At 46.8% G+C, this 16,219-nt stretch overlaps 2 protein-coding genes and 1 pseudogene across 2 annotated transcripts; 2 read left to right on the top strand and 1 right to left on the bottom strand.

Moving 5' to 3' along the window:
- Window positions 1–3,877: 3,877 nt before the first annotated feature.
- On the bottom strand, window positions 3,878–12,107 carry LOC123397449 (leucine aminopeptidase 2, chloroplastic-like). Its single transcript, XM_045091978.1, has 5 exons — window positions 11,982–12,107; window positions 11,588–11,668; window positions 11,126–11,186; window positions 10,825–11,014; window positions 3,878–3,923 (listed from the first exon to the last, which is right to left on the bottom strand). The coding sequence occupies exons 1-5, from the start codon at window positions 12,105–12,107 to the stop codon at window positions 3,878–3,880; spliced, it is 504 nt and encodes a 167-aa protein (XP_044947913.1).
- LOC123399617 lies at window positions 5,302–7,326 on the top strand (annotated as a pseudogene).
- A 1,677-nt stretch (window positions 12,108–13,784) lies between the features above and the next one.
- On the top strand, window positions 13,785–14,634 carry LOC123397450. The gene is made up of 3 exons (XM_045091979.1): window positions 13,785–14,096; window positions 14,298–14,459; window positions 14,569–14,634. Exons 1-3 carry the CDS (start codon window positions 13,785–13,787, stop codon window positions 14,632–14,634), a joined length of 540 nt encoding a protein of 179 aa, XP_044947914.1.
- Window positions 14,635–16,219: the final 1,585 nt, after the last annotated feature.

Raw genomic sequence — 16,219 nt, forward strand, 5'->3', positions numbered from 1 at the left:
CCTTTCTAGAGAAAGAGTTTCTCTCGAAAGAAGTAAGTGGGAGGAAGGTAGAACTTGATGAGGTAATTACACCCCCTCTCGAACAGGAAAGTAGCGCAACGCAAGAAGTTGTTCCTGTGGTGCCTACACCGACTGAAGAGGAAGTTAATGATGATGATCATGAAGCTTCGGATCAAGTTACTACTGAACCGCGAAGATCCACGAGGGTACGCTCCGCACCAGAGTGGTACGGCAACCCTGTGATGGAAATCATGTTGTTAGACAACGGTGAACCTTCGAACTATGAAGAAGCGATGGCGGGCCCGGATTCCAACAAATGGCTTGAGGCCATGAAATCCGAGGTAGGATCCATGTATGAGAACAAAGTATGGACTTTGGTGGACTTGCCCGATGACCGGCGAGCCATAGAAAATAAATGGATCTTCAAGAAGAAGACTGATGCGAACGGTAATGTGACCGTTTACAAAGCTCGACTTGTCGCAAAGGGTTTTTGACAAATTCAAGGAGTTGACTACGATGAGACTTTCTCTCCCGTAGCGAAGCTGAAATCAGTCCGAATCATGTTAGCAATTGCCGCCTTTTATGATTATGAAATTTGGCAAATGGACGTCAAAACAGCGTTCCTTAACGGGAACCTTAAGGAAGAGTTGTATATGATGCAACCAGAAGGTTTTGTCGATCCTAAGGGTGCTAACAAAGTGTGCAAGCTCCAGCGCTCCATCTATGGGCTGGTGCAAGCATCTCGGAGTTGGAACATTCGCTTTAATGAGGTGATTAAAGCGTTTGGGTTCATACAGGTTTAGGAGAAGCCTGTCTGTACAAGAAAGTGAGTGGGAGCTCTGTAGCTTTCCTCGTACTATATGTGGATGACATATTATTGATGGGGAATGATATAGAGATGCTGGAGAGCATAAAGGCCTATTTGAACAAGAGTTTTTCAATGAAGGACCTTGGAGAAGCTGCATACATATTAGGCATCAAGATCTATAGAGATAGATCGAGACGCCTCATAGGTCTTTCGCAAAGTACATACCTTGACAAGATATTGAAGAAGTTCAATATGGAAAACTCAAAGAAAGGGTTCTTGCCAGTTTTGCAAGGTATGAGATTGAGTAAGACTCAGTCGCCGACCACGGCAGCAGATAGAGAGAAGATGAGTTCTGTCCCCTACGCTTCAGCCGTGGGCTCTCTAATGTATGCCATGCTCTGTACCAGACCTGACATAAACCTTGCGATAAGCTTGGTAGGGAGGTACCAAAGTAATCCCGGTGCGGAACACTGGACAGCGGTCAAGAATATCCTTAAGTACCTGAAAAGGACTAAGGAAATGTTTCTCGTTTATGGAGGTGACGAAGAGCTCATCGTAAAGGGTTACGTCAATGCTAGCTTCGACACAGATCCGGATGACTCTAAGTCACAAACCGGATACGTATATGTGTTGAATGGTGGGGCAGTGAGCTGATGCAGCAGCAAGCAAGAAGTCGTGGCAGCATCTACATGTGAAGCGGAGTACATAGCTGCTTCAGAAGCGGCTCATGAAGGAATTTGGATGAAGGAGCTCATCACCGACCTTGGAGTGGTTCCAAGCGCGTCGGGTCCTATGACACTCTTCTGTGATAACACTGGAGCCATTGCCATAGCCAAAGAGCCCAGGTTTCACCGGAAGACGAAGCACATCAAGCGCCGCTACAACTCCATCCAGGACCATGTCCAGAGTGGAGTGATAGATATTTGTAAAGTACACACGGATCTGAATATTGCAGACCCGTTGACTAAACCTCTTCCACGAGCAAAACATGATCAACACCATGATGCTATGGGTGTTCGATACATCACAATGTAACTAGATTATTGACTCTAGTGCAAGTGGGAGACTGTTGGAAATATGCCCTAGAGGCAATAATAAAATGGTTATTATCATATTTCCTTGTTCATGATAATCATCTATCGTTCATGCTATAATTGTATTAACAGGAAACGGTAATACATGTGTGAATGAATAGATCACAATGTGTCCCTAGCAAGCCTCTAGTTGGCTAGCTCGTTAGTCAATAGATGATCATGGTTTCCTGATCATGGACATTGGATGTCATTGATAACGGGATCACATCATTGGGAGAATGATGTGGTGGACAAGACCCAATCCTAAGCCTAGCACTAGATCGTATTGTTCGTATGCTAATGCTTTTCTAATGTCAAGTATCTTTTCCTTCGACCGTGAGATTGTGCAACTCCCGGACACCGTAGGAGTGCTTTGGGTGTATCAAACGTCACAACGTAACTGGGTGACTATAAAGGTGCACTACGGGTACCTCCGAAAGTGTCTGTTGGGTTGGCACGAATCGAGATCGGGATTTGTCACTCCGTGTGAGGAGAGGTATCTCTGGGCCCACTCGGTAGAACATCATCATGAGCTCAATGTGACTAAGGAGTTAGTCACACGATGACGTGCTCCGGAACGAGTAAAGAGACTTACCGGTAACGAGATTGAACAAGGTATAGGTATACCGACGATCGAATCTCGGGCAAGTTCTATACCGACAGACAAAGGGAATCATGTACGGGATTGATTGAATCCTTGACATCGTGGTTCATCCGATGAGATCATCGTGGAGCTAGTGGGAGCCACCATGGGTATCCAGACCCCGCTGATGGTTATTGGCCAGAGAGGTGTCTCGGTCATGTCTGCCTGTCTCCCGAACCCGTAGGGTCTACACACTTAAGGTTCGATGACGCTAGGGTTATAGGGAATTGTTATACGAGATTACCGAAATTTTTTCGGAGTCCCGGATGAGATCCCGGACGTCACGAGGAGCTCCGGAATGGTCCGGAGGTAAAGATTGATATATAGGACGGATGGTTTCGGACACCGGAAGTGTTTCGGGCATCACCGGTAACGTACCGGGACCACCGGGACCACCGAAGGGGGGCAACGACCCCGGGAGGCTAGATGGGCTAAGTGGGGAAGGGAACCAGCCCCTAAGTGGGCTGGTGCGCCCCCCACCCAGCCCATGGGCACCAGAAAAAAGGGGGAAAGGGGGAACCCTAATTTAGGTGGGCCTTAGGCCCACCAGAGGGGTGCGCCACCCCTCCCCCTTGCCCTGGCCGCCACCCCTCTCCCATCTAAGGGCTGTTGCACCCCTTAGGGGTGGGAACCCTAAGGGCTGCGCCCCCTCCCTCTCCCCCTATATATAGATGAGGTTCGGGGCTGTTTGAGACACGGGAAAATCTCTCTCTCTCGGCGCAGCCCTGCTCCTCTCCCTCCTCCTCTCTGCCGGCGCTTGGCGAAGCCCTGCCGGGAGACCTCGTCTCTCCACCAACACCACGCCGTCGTGTTGCTGGTCTTCTTCCCAACCTCTCCCTCCTCCTTGCTGGATCAAGGTGCGGGAGACGTCACCGGGCTGCACGTGTGTTGAACGCGGAGGTGCCGTTGTTCGGCACTAGATCGGAATCGCTGCGAGTACGACTCCATCAACCGCGTTCTAGCAACGCTTCCGCTTAGCAATCTTCAAAGGTATGAAGATGCTCTTACCCCTCTCTCGTTGCTGGTCTCTCCATAGGAAGATCTGAACATGCGTAGGAAATTTTTGAATTTATGCTACGTTACCCAACACTCATAGCGTTGAAGCATCCATTGATATGTCTATGCACCGTTTCCGGACTGTGCTGAAACCTATCAGTCAGCGTACGATAACTCGCATTCCTGGAAAGCATGTACATAAACATCCCTAGTTGCTCTTCAACGCTGACTCCTTTTGAATTTCGTAGAAGTTTTCTGGATTTAAGATGGTCGCATAGAGCTTGGAAGATGTGGGATTCCATCCTAAGAATATCAAGGCACCGTTGAGGATGGCCATCCAATATTTCTCGGATATATTTAGCTCCCGTAAGAATGGATGTGTTTATTGGAAATAAATTCTCTCCTAGAAGATATACAATATAATGTTGGGAAGACAAGAAACATCATCTCCTCCTCCTCCTCTTCAGAATCAATACATGACTCATATCCATCATCATGGTTACTCGTATCCATTATCTAGCGAGAAGAGATTACAAAATAAATACCTCAACTCTCCTTCAAAGTAAATACAGCAATGTATATAATCTATGTTATGACAATGGAAATAAAAGGATCACTAGCACATTAGTTTCTTGCCAAATGACCGAACCTGAATACTAACAATTGGATGAAACTGAACAAAGGTGCCACATAACAGAATGCTAACAATTGGCCTAACAAGTTTTCAGATTCATTATATTTCTTGAATAAAAACTAGAAAAATGAGCTTTTACTACTACAGAGCTTTCTGAACCATCTAGCACTTTCTCCTCCTTTGTAACTTATTAATGTGGTATTACTACTGAACTGCATAGTGCCAGTTTGTTAACTGTCAATGCATCACAAAACCGACCATGTAGAGTTGAGCTAGGTCCGGTCCTGTAGCTAGTAACTACTGATTTCAGTTCTATCACCCTCACCCACGATCACAAGATCAGGCACATCAGAGCACTAGTATCTCTCAAATCTAGACAGTGAAGGGAAAGCAAGCAGGAACATGCAATAAATCAACGAGGTGAACTCGCTAAAATTACATACTAGCAACATCAACGAGGAGGAGTGGAGGAGGAGGGGGGGAGAGAGAGAAGCACACCAGATCGTCGGCGGAAATGGGGTCGCGATAGAGCAGAGGAGGCCGTGGAGGAGGAGGAGGGAGTCGCCGCCGCGGTTGGAGGAGGGAGCCTTCGTCGAGGCCAGCAACGAGCCATGGAGGAGGAGGAGGAGTCGTCGTCGCAGTTGGAGGAGTGAGTCGTCGAGGTCAGGAGCGAGCCTGCGTCGAGGTCAGGAGCCTCCGTCGTTGGTTCGTCCGGTGGCGCCCTCGATCCGGTGGAGCCCCCCGACGACGCAACCCTCGATCCAGTGGAGCCCCCGGCGGCACAACCCTCGATCCGATCTGGTTTCCAACGAGAGGAGGGGAGAAACGATGGGATGTGGGGAAAAAACGACGGGACGTGGTGTGTATCAGATACGGGCCTATTACAGGTGTAAAATGGAAAACCACTGTAAAATTTACGGTCCAAAAACGATCAACCAAGCAGCCCATTTGTATTTTTCTTACATGAGTATATTTTATAGGTATATTGGGCCTCAAAGCGACCAACCAAGCAGGGCCTAAACTGAATCCGGGAAGAGGAGGACTTTGAAATTAAGATGTGACACAAATAAATTTAGAGTTCTTTTTGGATTGTGCTTAATAATAAGCTGCTAAATATTATTAATAATAATAATAAAAGAAAAGGCGAAAAGAAGTGGCACAAGAAATCCCCATCGTCTTCCTCGGATACCTTCCTTCCTTCATTGTTTTACTCGCCGCCGGTGCGCCTCTCTACTCCTCGCCGTACTCTCCTCAGTCCGACCGACCGGCCGACCCACCGCGGCTCGACCGGCCGACCCACCGCGGCTCGACCTGCCGCTGCCGGTGCCCCACCTCTTCTCCTCCTCCGCTGCGGCCCCCACCCCCTCTGCCCTTCACGCGCCGCCGTCGCCCCCTGCTTGTCTCAGCCCGGTCCACACTTCCAGCCTCTGCTTTCCGAGGTATGAGCATACATCCATCCATCCATGATTAGTTAAACTCCATTGGCTCCATCCAGAAATTATGGATGCACACCGGATCCGCCCCTGGCCTGTCCCCAGTAAAGGAAGCAACTTTTGTGTGTGCGTGTTTTTTCTTTGGGAAAATTTGTTAGAGAAAATATGTTTTAAATTTAATTAGGCTTCTCTTTGTTTCTGCAGTTTACAATGGGGAACATGCTCACCTTCATGCTTGGAACAACTGCAGTGGTGGATAATAGCCATCCAAGGCAACATCACCACCCAGGAGCCAGCAGCAGCAGCAGCAACAGGATAGCAGGCCATCAGTTTGAACCGCTGAGCATTCTGGCTTTCAGGGCTATGTCTGAGCACATAGGACGCAGTGAAGTGTTCTGTCGAAAGCAGATAGCAAATGACCGGTTTCGGCTGCGCTGAGCATTCTGGTTTGCGGAGCAATCCATGCCAAGGGGATATCAGCAAACGATCCATTCAAACTGTGTGGCATTCTCATCTTTGGAGTTTTGTCCGACTACATCCTTTACGGGGTAGAGGAACCAGCGATTGATCTGCTTGGAGACCTTCCAGAGGTACCACGCTAAAATCTCGTGCTCCAGCCCGTCTGTTGGTTGCAGATTACTAGTTTCTACTTTTGTGCAACTACATTATATTTTTTGTTATGCAGGGCGTACTGTGCACAGTTTTCTCAAAATTGTCTCTGGAAGAGGCTTTAAGAACCAGTGCCGTCTCAAGAAAATGGAGATACTTGTGGACAGTTTGTCCTAAACTGAGTTTCGATGGAGATACAATATGTGGCAAGAATAATTATGGGGAAAGAGTGTATAATCTAGTGTTCAGTCGCATTGTTAATAGGGTCCTGGGACAGTGCCGTGGCAAGTTGGTTGAAGAGCTTGAAATCAAAATTGAGTTGAACTGGATGCTGGTTGAGCATCTTGATAATTGGGTTCGTTTTGCTGTATCATCGCGGACAAAGGCACTAGTTTTTGATTTAGCACGAGAACAGCGTCAACCTCCAGGTTCTGATGATCAGTACAAATTTCCATTTGAGCTTTTGGACGGGGACAGTATATGCCGTCTACAGAAACTTCATCTTAGCTTTGTAGATTTCCAGCCACCAATGCATTTTAGTGGTTTCCCTAACCTAAGGAAGCTTGATCTGAGCATAGTGAATGTCAGTGGGAAGGATATTCAACATATGTTGTCAAACTGCTGTAACCTGGAGTGGCTGAGTATTGTTAGATGTCATCTCAATGGTGAACTAAAGGTTAACGGCCCACTGCCTCACCTGCTATACTTGAAAATTGCCTCCTGCAGATTAACAAATATAGCATTCAATGCTGTGAACCTTGCGACTTTCGAATACAGAGGAGTGGCGGTGCCTATTGACCTCAGTAAATCATCAGAACTGAAATGTGCAAACATATGGTATCTTGGAGACACGTTGGAGCACACTATTACAGTTCTTGGTGAAGTGCTTATAAATGTGCAACAGCTGACCCATAATGCAGACTGTAAATCACCAGAGGTTTGCTCTTCAACCATCTTTTATATCGTGGATTATCCTATTATATTATGTATTCGTGTCATGGCCTTTGATTATCTATCTTTCAGGTTCCCTGTTTGATGTCTTACCCGTTCAAGTTTTCTCGGATGACATATTTACAACTGAAGTTGGTCTATGTCGAAGAAATCGACAGCTTGTCGTTGGTCTCTTTTCTGAGGTCTGCTCCTTCAATTGAGAAGTTAGAGCTGCATGTAAGTACTCGTATGTTTTTTTGGCTGATAGTCTATACATTTCTTATTAGTATTACTACATTATAGCTTCTTCTAAGGCACTGCACGTCTCATTTTTGAACTATGCAAATGTCATGCTTACAACTGAGAAGCATATTAGTCCGAGTATAAAACGTGATAAGCCAAGTTGTGCTGAAGAATTTCTTTTTATCTGTGTTGTTGCATATACTGTCTTCTTGGAACTAATGCATGGAGATTGACTTTTAGACAGGCTTGCCGTTCCTCGTCCAGTTTAAATCTTTCATAAACTAAAATGACAATTTGATAAAACTCTGTCAGCAACTTGGTCACGTACTCAGATTATTCATTGACATTTGATTATAGATAGATAAAATGGATAATAGATTAGTCACAAGCCTTCTCACTTCATTTTTGGTTCAAAATTGCAGTTCTGTAATGTTGCTTATGAGCGCGTGGTACAAGAACCTAAACCTATGAGGAAGCTTTCGGAGCGTCTGTTCAACGACATGAAGAGCTTGCATATTACAGGATTTGAAGCATGCAAGGGGGAAGTTGAGTTCCTTCTGCACATGGTAGAAAATGCCCCTGCATTGGAGTTCTTATGTATAGATCACTCGTATCAATATCCACCAGAAGGCCTTCACAAAGACAAAGAACTGGATGTTGACTTGCTTCATACAACTATAAGAAGGCATCTTAAAGGAAAGATTTCACCCAGTTGCACCTTGATTTTACTTTAAGGGATCAGTTGTTGTAGGGATGTATAGCCATGGATCAGTTGGTTAATTTTCTTAGTTTAGTTTCACTGGCATTAACAATCAACGATGCTGGTGCCATTTCTATCTCCTTGAGACAAGAACAATGTTGGTCTCATTTAGTGAAAGGAGGGTTCGATCCCTTTTGTAAGCATCAACATTGTAACTACATATCATGGATAAGCACTGCAGGCACTTTTGATTTCCTTTGTTGGAAATGATTTATGATTGTTATGCAAAACACATTGCAGCTGCATCTGTCACTCTACTTTGTAGTTGCAGGTGTTTGTCTCAAAAACTTGGTGTAAACCCAACTAGTTATACATGCCAACAAAACATAGTTTGGCACCTCAGCTGCACATGTTTGTCTCGTAGTTTCTGCTACTATCAAGACACATATAGTAGATCTACTCGGTGATGAGGGAAAGAAGAACAGGACCTCGACGAAAGAGCGAAGGAGAACGCATAAGGATGTTGTCGATGCTGATAGCCTCCTTGCGAGGGAGGTGTGGCGGCACATCGACGACCGCCCTCGACACCCAATACCGGATCATCGCGCGTGCCTCGTCAGCACTGGAAACCAGCACCACCTGGACGCTCTCCTCATCCGCAAGCTTGTCCTCGGCGGCAGCAGCGGCACGCGCTGCTGCTGCGGCAGCGCGTCTCTGCACCATGCTCATCATGGCGAGGACGTGAATGCACGTGGTCGAGTGCCAGACGGACGACGAGGAGAGCGGTGGTCGGAGGAGCCACCCTGGATGCTGGAAGCCTCGCGAGCGCGTGGCGGATCAGTAAGTGCATGCCATCATCAGCTGCTGCAGCGGTCGTCGGAGCACGCGGGCGGGTGCACGCCGGGGCGGGGGCGGGATGTCGGCGTGGGCGTCCTCGCTGCCCGATGGGAGCAGCCGAAGGCTCAGGGGCCGGAGAAAACTGACGAAATCAAGAAGCGCCGCGTCCTTCTCGGGGGGAATCGTGGTGCAGAGCCGGCGCAGGGCGAGGTAGAAGATGACGGCAAGCATGGTGCACCTGGCGCGGGCGCTGGGTGTCGGCGGCAGAAGTAGAAACACCCTCCTGTTTAAAGTTATATCTCATTTTGATCTGTTTTGTTGCCGCCTCACGGCCTTCGCCTTGGTGGGGTGAACTTTTTTTTTTTAAATCCAAGAGCTTGTAGAAGGAGCGACCGGAAAGTCATGGATGCAAACTAAGTGACGCCGACGACCACGATCTCCAAAGAAAATCGTCGCCCCCAAGAAGAAAGCATCGATAAGGGCCTATATATTAGCTTAATGATTGAAAGATAAAACCGTTTTAAAGTTTTCAGAATAAAATTTATAATGATGATGTCATTGCATTCATGTCCTCCCACTAGTAGAAAAGAGGGCTCTCGTCCACTTGATGAAATCCCATTAGTGCCGGTTCACTCACGAACCGGGACCCATGGGGGCATCGGTCCCGGTTCGTGAGGCCACGGCGCCAGCCGGGCCTCGTGGGCCATTGGCCCCCGTTTGTATGACCCATTTGATCCCGGTTCCAGACATGAACCGGGACCAATCTGCCTCGCTCATGGCCCACAACCATTAGTCCCGGTTTGTGGCTGGAACCGGGACCAAATGTTGAACTTTATTCTCGGTTCCAGCCACAAACCGGGACCAATGGTTGGCCTATATATACCCCCTGCCCGCGAGCAGAGCAGTAGTTCACTGCTCCGTTTTTTTGACCGGCCGTGGGAGAGCTTTGTGGTGCTCTAGCTCACCTCATATGCACATGGGGTGTTCGATGAAATGCCCGAGCCACACTTAAGCTTTCTCCTCTCGAATCTCCTTGTCCAAGCTCCATTTTCCTCAAGTTTTGTGTAGCTTTGGCTGTCCGTCCTATCCCGTCCCCGTCCTCACCGCCGTCGATCGCCCGCACCCATCTTGACGCGGGCATCACGTGGTTAGTCTCTTCTTCTTATCTTGTTTCTAAAAGAAAAAAGTTCTTACTTGTATGATTTAGATAGATGCTTATGTAATTTTCTTACTTTTATTATTGTTTGTTATTATATAGTGCGATGGTTTTGGTATCCGCCTCCGTCAGCCCTCATCATGTCTATGGTTCGGATGTTGCAACGGAAGAAAAAAGATCACAATCTCCAATGGACGAACAAATTTTGCTGAATCATCGGGATACACTATTACTTTCAATTTCATGAAATCTTGAACATTTTCTTAAAATCGTGCACATATTTGAAAGCGTGAAACTTTCCTAAATTAGTGAACACTTATTAATTCATAACCATTTTCTATAAGTAAGAATATTTTTTGAATTCATGAATATCTAATACTATTGGAAGATAATTTTGAAATTGGGAAAAATTAAACAATTTTCTTGAATTGGCGAACATTTCTGGAATCGACGAACATTTTTTTGAAATTTATTGGAACAATTTTTGAAATTCACAAACATTTTTTTGATTTAACAAATATTTTTTGAAATTAAAAAACATTTTTTGAAATGCATGATCGTTTTTTGAATGAATAAACTCTTTTGTAAGTCACGAACAGTTTTTGAATTTTTAGGATATTTTCCATCGATAAAAATTTCTTGGATTGGTAAAATTTTATTCAATTTCATTAACATTTTTTTACACAAGAACTTTTAAAAAAATCATGAATATTTTATTATTTGCCAAACATTTATTTTCAATGTTCCAAACATTTTTTGTACAAAAACAGGGCAGCTGTGATGGAACCGCCCTGTCGACCGCCCGTGTTGACCATGTCAGCCACACCAGACTTCATCTGCTCCCAGTAGCTTTCCTCCATAGGGAATCTCCAGAACTTCTCCCCGGATAACTCAGATAACTCAGATGCAGCAGTGACTTCCTGGGCTAGTTCATCACTTGGTGTGAAGATTCCTGAAGAGACATGTTCATTAGTATGCATGACTTCAGAGTACTCCACTATTTCCATCTTAGAAGCACACATAATTGAAGTTGGGTGAGAGGAAAATATGTGTTTGAGCTTACCAGCAATGCTAGGCCCAAGTGCAACAACACAGGCACCGGTTAGTGTTGCCAGATCAATAATCTGTATGTCACAATAATTACATTAAGTCGCAAGGCAATTGAGTAAAAAATTCAAAGCAAACTAATGAACATCACTTATCTGTTCTAAGTTATCTTTCTCTTTCAACAGATATGGTAAGCATAATTGATTGTTTAGGTCATGTAGTGCGATGCATAACTCCTTATATGGCAAGCTAAAAAAAAATGATAAATCATGCTTTTGTAAGTGGACTGAGCAAATAAAGTAGTGCCCCTCGATGCTGAATAAGGATATGAGTTTTACTACAGATTTTTTAACATATCCGCATTACAACTACTACAACAATATCTGGTTGATATTCCACTTAAAGTTCTCTGCATCAATCGTCAAAGCCGCCAAATTTGTATGAACAGAATATGATGTCTAAAGAAGCAATTTATTACCTTGTCAACACCTTGATTACAAGCATAGACCAAAGCATCAGCAAGCGTAAGCCTCCCTTCAGCGTTAGTGTTATCTCCCCTCTCAAATTACGTAGAAGCTGTTAATTTGAAGTTTAGCCACAGATGTAATTTGTTTAGAATCCGTGCGCAAATATAGAGTATATGAAAAATAACCATGATAGGGTAGTATACATATAAGAATTCTTAGTTTTAAATTTCCAGTAGTATGCGGAGATCAAGAAGCATGTCTGCATGCACATATATACACATAATAGTTCTTAAAAGTGAAATAAATGTTGTAGACTTTTGAGGAGCAGTTTTAAGGAACACTAACCTCGTGGTTTCAGGTGTGATCGACATGAATTATAATGGAAGGTTTGAACAACTGCATTGCCACACTGATCTCATGGTTTAAGGTCTGATCGACATGAATTATAATGGAAGGTTTAGACAACTGCATTGCCACACTGTCGCTATAGCACTTCTCATGTTCAGATTGCAGACCCTTCCTGTCCACCATCGTATTACTTTCACCCCTGAACTTTCCTTCTGTAAGTACCTAGTTCGGCTACTAAAACTACAACTTCAAAGTACCCGCGCTTCTGCCGTCCATCCAATACTGCAGCCTGGTCCAGTCTTAATGTTGTAGCCTCCACTACAGATAAATTGGTGAATTGAGTGTTAAGATTTAACAGTCATGAATATTAATGTCACTGCATTCTACCAGCATGACAAAGCATATTGAAGATGACAAATCTACCCAGTACAGTAGTGTAATTCATAAAATATGCTTAGCGGTACAAACCTGTCAAATGTTAGACCCTTCCCAACAATAGCCAGCTTTCTCTTGACATTGCCACCAACGGGCTTGTAGCACAAGTGGATGAAGTGAGGAGGATTTGCAGAAGCTGCAGCAACTCCCAAGTAGGAGCCCATCTTTAACTCCAACAAGACCCACTATCCAGTTCTTGGTCTTGGACGGTCTCCTGGCTAATGTACATATGGAGTAGGTGACGTCGGCCCGCGGCGATTCACCGAGGTCAAAAACATTATCCCTGCAACATCCAGCAAAAAAGATTTTACCAAGGCCGCACAGATGCTGCATTGTATGGTGAGGGAGGGGGAATCGCTCACTCCTGAAGTGCCGCTCCTTGGGCGGGCACTCCACGTGGTTCGTCGTCTTCACGATGGCGATATCCAAATCCTGCAAAGATCCGAAATTCCTGACAGGATAATCAGAGGAACGAAGTACAGGTCCTGCAAAGATCCGAAATTCCTGGTGTCAATATGCAAGATAATCAGAGGAACGAAGTGCAGGTCGGAGGAGATGCAAGGGGAGGCGTTGGTGGCAGGATGGGCAGGGCTAACCTTGTACTCGCCGTTAAGTTGGTGAGGCCAACCTTGGTGGAGTCGTTGAGGGCGCCGTAGGCCTTGCGCCAGGTGCCGGACCCCATGGTCGCCGTCGTCGCCCTCGCCCCAGCTCCGGCTCCCGCCACACCCCATCGCGCCCGCGCCCGCGCCGCCCCTCACCTCGCCGTTGCTGGAGAGAGCGTCTGGATAAGATGAAACAGAGGATCGCATTTGAAATTCTTACAAATGTAGGGGGCTTTTTGAAACAATGAAGCGTTTTCTCAGATCCACTTCAGAAGGGACTGCGGGTTGATTTACCAAAAACAGGAGGTTTGTTTTGCAAAAATGCCATGATGGTCGGAAGAAGCGCTCCGTGCTTTATTATTACTAGTACAAATGCCCGTGCGTTGCACCGGGCTACAAAAAAGTACAGAAGGGGAAGGGTGTTAAGCAAACCTTCCAAACCATATCCTGCAAGGGTAAAGGAGGGGAGATGTTATTAAAATTAAGTATTTTACTGGACTCGACTGCCGTGCGCTCAGATATCCGGTCGGTCAATCGCTCGTTGTTTTGTCACGGCGGTTACACTCACCTGCCAACACATACGATTTGCTCTCCGCACACGCCATGCCCCTACACCTTCTCTCTCCCCCTCGCCCTGCCCGTACCGTCCCGTCACCTCAATCCAATCCGCGAGCCGGTGCCTCAAATACTCAACAGCTCGCTCGGCTTCAAGCACTCGAGCACATTCATTTCTCCTCCATCCTCGCCGCCAGCCCACCACACAACACAAGTGACTGAGGGAAGAGCGAGACGCCGCCGGTGCCGCCGCCCGCCGAGCTCTGGGATGGTGGCCGCCGCGACCACCACGACGCTGAGCATGAAGCTCCTCATCGACACCAAGGCCCGGCGCGTGCTGTTCGCGAAGGCGAGCAAGGACGTGGTGGACTTCCTCTTCTCCCTCCTCGCGCTGCCCATCGGCACCGCCGTCAAGCTGCTCGGGAACGACGCCATGGTCGGCTGCGTCGGCAGCCTCTTCGGCAGTGTGGAGAGGCTCGACGGCACCTACGTCCAGCCCGACGCCTCCAAGGATGTGCTGCTCCACTCCTCTGTCCTCTCGCCGGCGGCCAGCAGCAAGAGCTCCCTCCTGGGCTTGCCGGCGCCACCATCCCCATAGGTGAAGACGTTCTATAGATGCAGCACTACAATGGCGGTAGCTTATTTGGTGCCCGTGGCGGTAGGAGCAGCAACTGCCGGACTTACATGATGGACAGTTGCGGCACCCACTGTCCATCATGTAACAACCAGATGACCACACCCTTCACGGTCGTGCCGTCGGCCGGGTCCGGCGGCCGGCAAGAGCGGGAAGGGGTTCGTGCAGGGCATCATGACGTACACGGTGATGGACGACCTCACCGTGACGCCCATGTCCTCCATCTCCAGCATCACCCTGCTCAGCACACTCGCCGTCAGGGACCTCGCCGCGCTCCAGGAGAAGACCGTGCAGCTTGGTTATGACCAGGTGATTACGAATCCCATCACCAGCTCTCTCTTTCATTCCACCTGCCTTTGTTAACCACCAACATCGATCAAAATCAACCATCGCGTTGCATTTCCTCTAAAATTTGCAGGGTCTGGAGATCCTCAAGGCGTCGCTGCAGTCCAAGACCGTGTTCACTGACGTTTTCCTGAAGTAACCCCCCAGCAGTGCTTGAACTCACGGTTTCTGCGCGTGACATGCAGATCGACATGGAGAAGTAGCTCGATGCATCGATCCATGTAGCTAAGGTCAAGCAGGTTGGCTGGTCCTTTTGTATCGCCACCGCCTCCTACGCGGCGCCCGCGACCACTCCCGAGTCCGTGGCCGCCGTCCGCCTCTGCCTCCCCACCGGCGCAAGCTCCTCCGCCTGGTCGTGCTGCGTCGTTCGAGCCGCCGTCCGGTGCGAGTTTGCCGCCGCCACCGCCTCCTCCACAGCGTCGCCTGCGACCGCTCCTGGATCCAGTGAGGAACGCCGCGGCCATGAACTTGGAGTTCAAGCCCCGCCACCAGACCTCCTCCCGTGCCTCATAGATCACCTGCACGCCATCCCCGGATATGGATCCGTCCCCTGCCGCGCCTCCTTGACCGGATCTGACGCAGATCGCCATTGCACCCGACATCGTCTGCATCGCAGCCACAGTCAGACCTCTAGCTCAACTTTAAAAAGGGACCGCGGGTCAAATACCGTGAACTGCAAGGATTTATTTGCAAATTCATGAATGAAACGTTTTTCTCACTTAAGAAAGGACTACGGGTTTATTAACAGAAAACGGAAGGGGCTTTTTGCAAAAAAGCCATGACGGACGACCAGAAACCCAATTTGCTTTATTATTAGGGAGAGATTTGTTTTATTTAGTGTTTATGACAATTATGCCGACCAACGTGACATAGATATTTTAATCTAGAAGGCATGTGAACCGAAAATTCCAACTGACATAGAAGTTCTTATCGAGAAGTTAAATTTGGTTGAAAAAGAAAACAATTACTTGAAAGAAAAATTACAAAGAGTTGAAGAGGAGAAGATGATATTGGAGTTGGATGTTGCCGATGTCGTCGATGATCACAAGATCAAAATGGATGCAATGCGCTTGAAGATTAGAAAATATATCATTCATACTGAGGCTTGATATCATTATGCCGTTGGATCAATTGGTACCTTAGTTGCGGTTATGATCGCATTTGTTGTTGCATTTAAATTTTGTAGTTTCAATGTATGTTCTAATTAGATTCTCTAGAGAGCTATATGTTGTTCAATAATGAGAACTATGTATGAACATTTTGTATTTATTTTGGTCACTACTGTATTTTGGCTTTAATGTGATGATGAATTTCTATTAATTTGGTCACTTCTCTATTCATGATATGTTGTAATGGTTTTTAATACACTTTATTATATAACGCACGCAGATGAACCGACAATGGATGTACAGTGATCGACACACCTTCGAGTATATTAAGGTCCTGCATAATTTTCTCAAAGCGGCGAAGGCAAATAAGCATAATGGTTGTATGCATTGTCCATGTATTGTTTGTGGGAATACAAAGGCTTTCTCAGACTATAAAACCCTTCATTTCCACCTGCTTCAGAAGGGTTTTATGCCACACTATAATTTTGGACCAAGCACGGAGAAAGAGGGGTTATGATGGAAGAGAATGTAGAAGAAGAGGATGATGACAACTACCCGCCCCTGAATACGGTGATGCTGCAATGGGGGAAGCTGAAGATCAATTGGAACGAGACG

The sequence above is a fragment of the Hordeum vulgare genome, chromosome 5H, assembly GCF_904849725.1.
Source record: "Hordeum vulgare subsp. vulgare chromosome 5H, MorexV3_pseudomolecules_assembly, whole genome shotgun sequence".
NCBI classification, from domain to species: domain Eukaryota; kingdom Viridiplantae; phylum Streptophyta; class Magnoliopsida; order Poales; family Poaceae; genus Hordeum; species Hordeum vulgare.

Bases quoted from the DNA above. Each gene is read 5' to 3' on its own strand.
- LOC123397449 (XM_045091978.1), bottom strand. From the start codon at position 12,107: ATGGTGGACAGGAAGGGTCTGCAATCTGAACATGAGAAGTGCTATAGC. The intron at 11,187-11,587 runs GTAATAAATTGC...TGTGACATACAG, and splicing joins GTAATCAAGGTGTTGACAAG to ATTATTGATCTGGCAACACT. The intron at 3,924-10,824 runs GTACAAAAAATG...TATATCTTCTAG, and splicing joins ATCACAGCTGCCCTGTTTTT to GAGAGAATTTATTTCCAATA.
- LOC123397450 (XM_045091979.1), top strand. From the start codon at position 13,785: ATGGTGGCCGCCGCGACCACCACGACGCTGAGCATGAAGCTCCTCATC. The intron at 14,097-14,297 runs GCGCCACCATCC...GCGGCCGGCAAG, and splicing joins GCTCCCTCCTGGGCTTGCCG to AGCGGGAAGGGGTTCGTGCA. The intron at 14,460-14,568 runs GTGATTACGAAT...TAAAATTTGCAG, and splicing joins TGCAGCTTGGTTATGACCAG to GGTCTGGAGATCCTCAAGGC.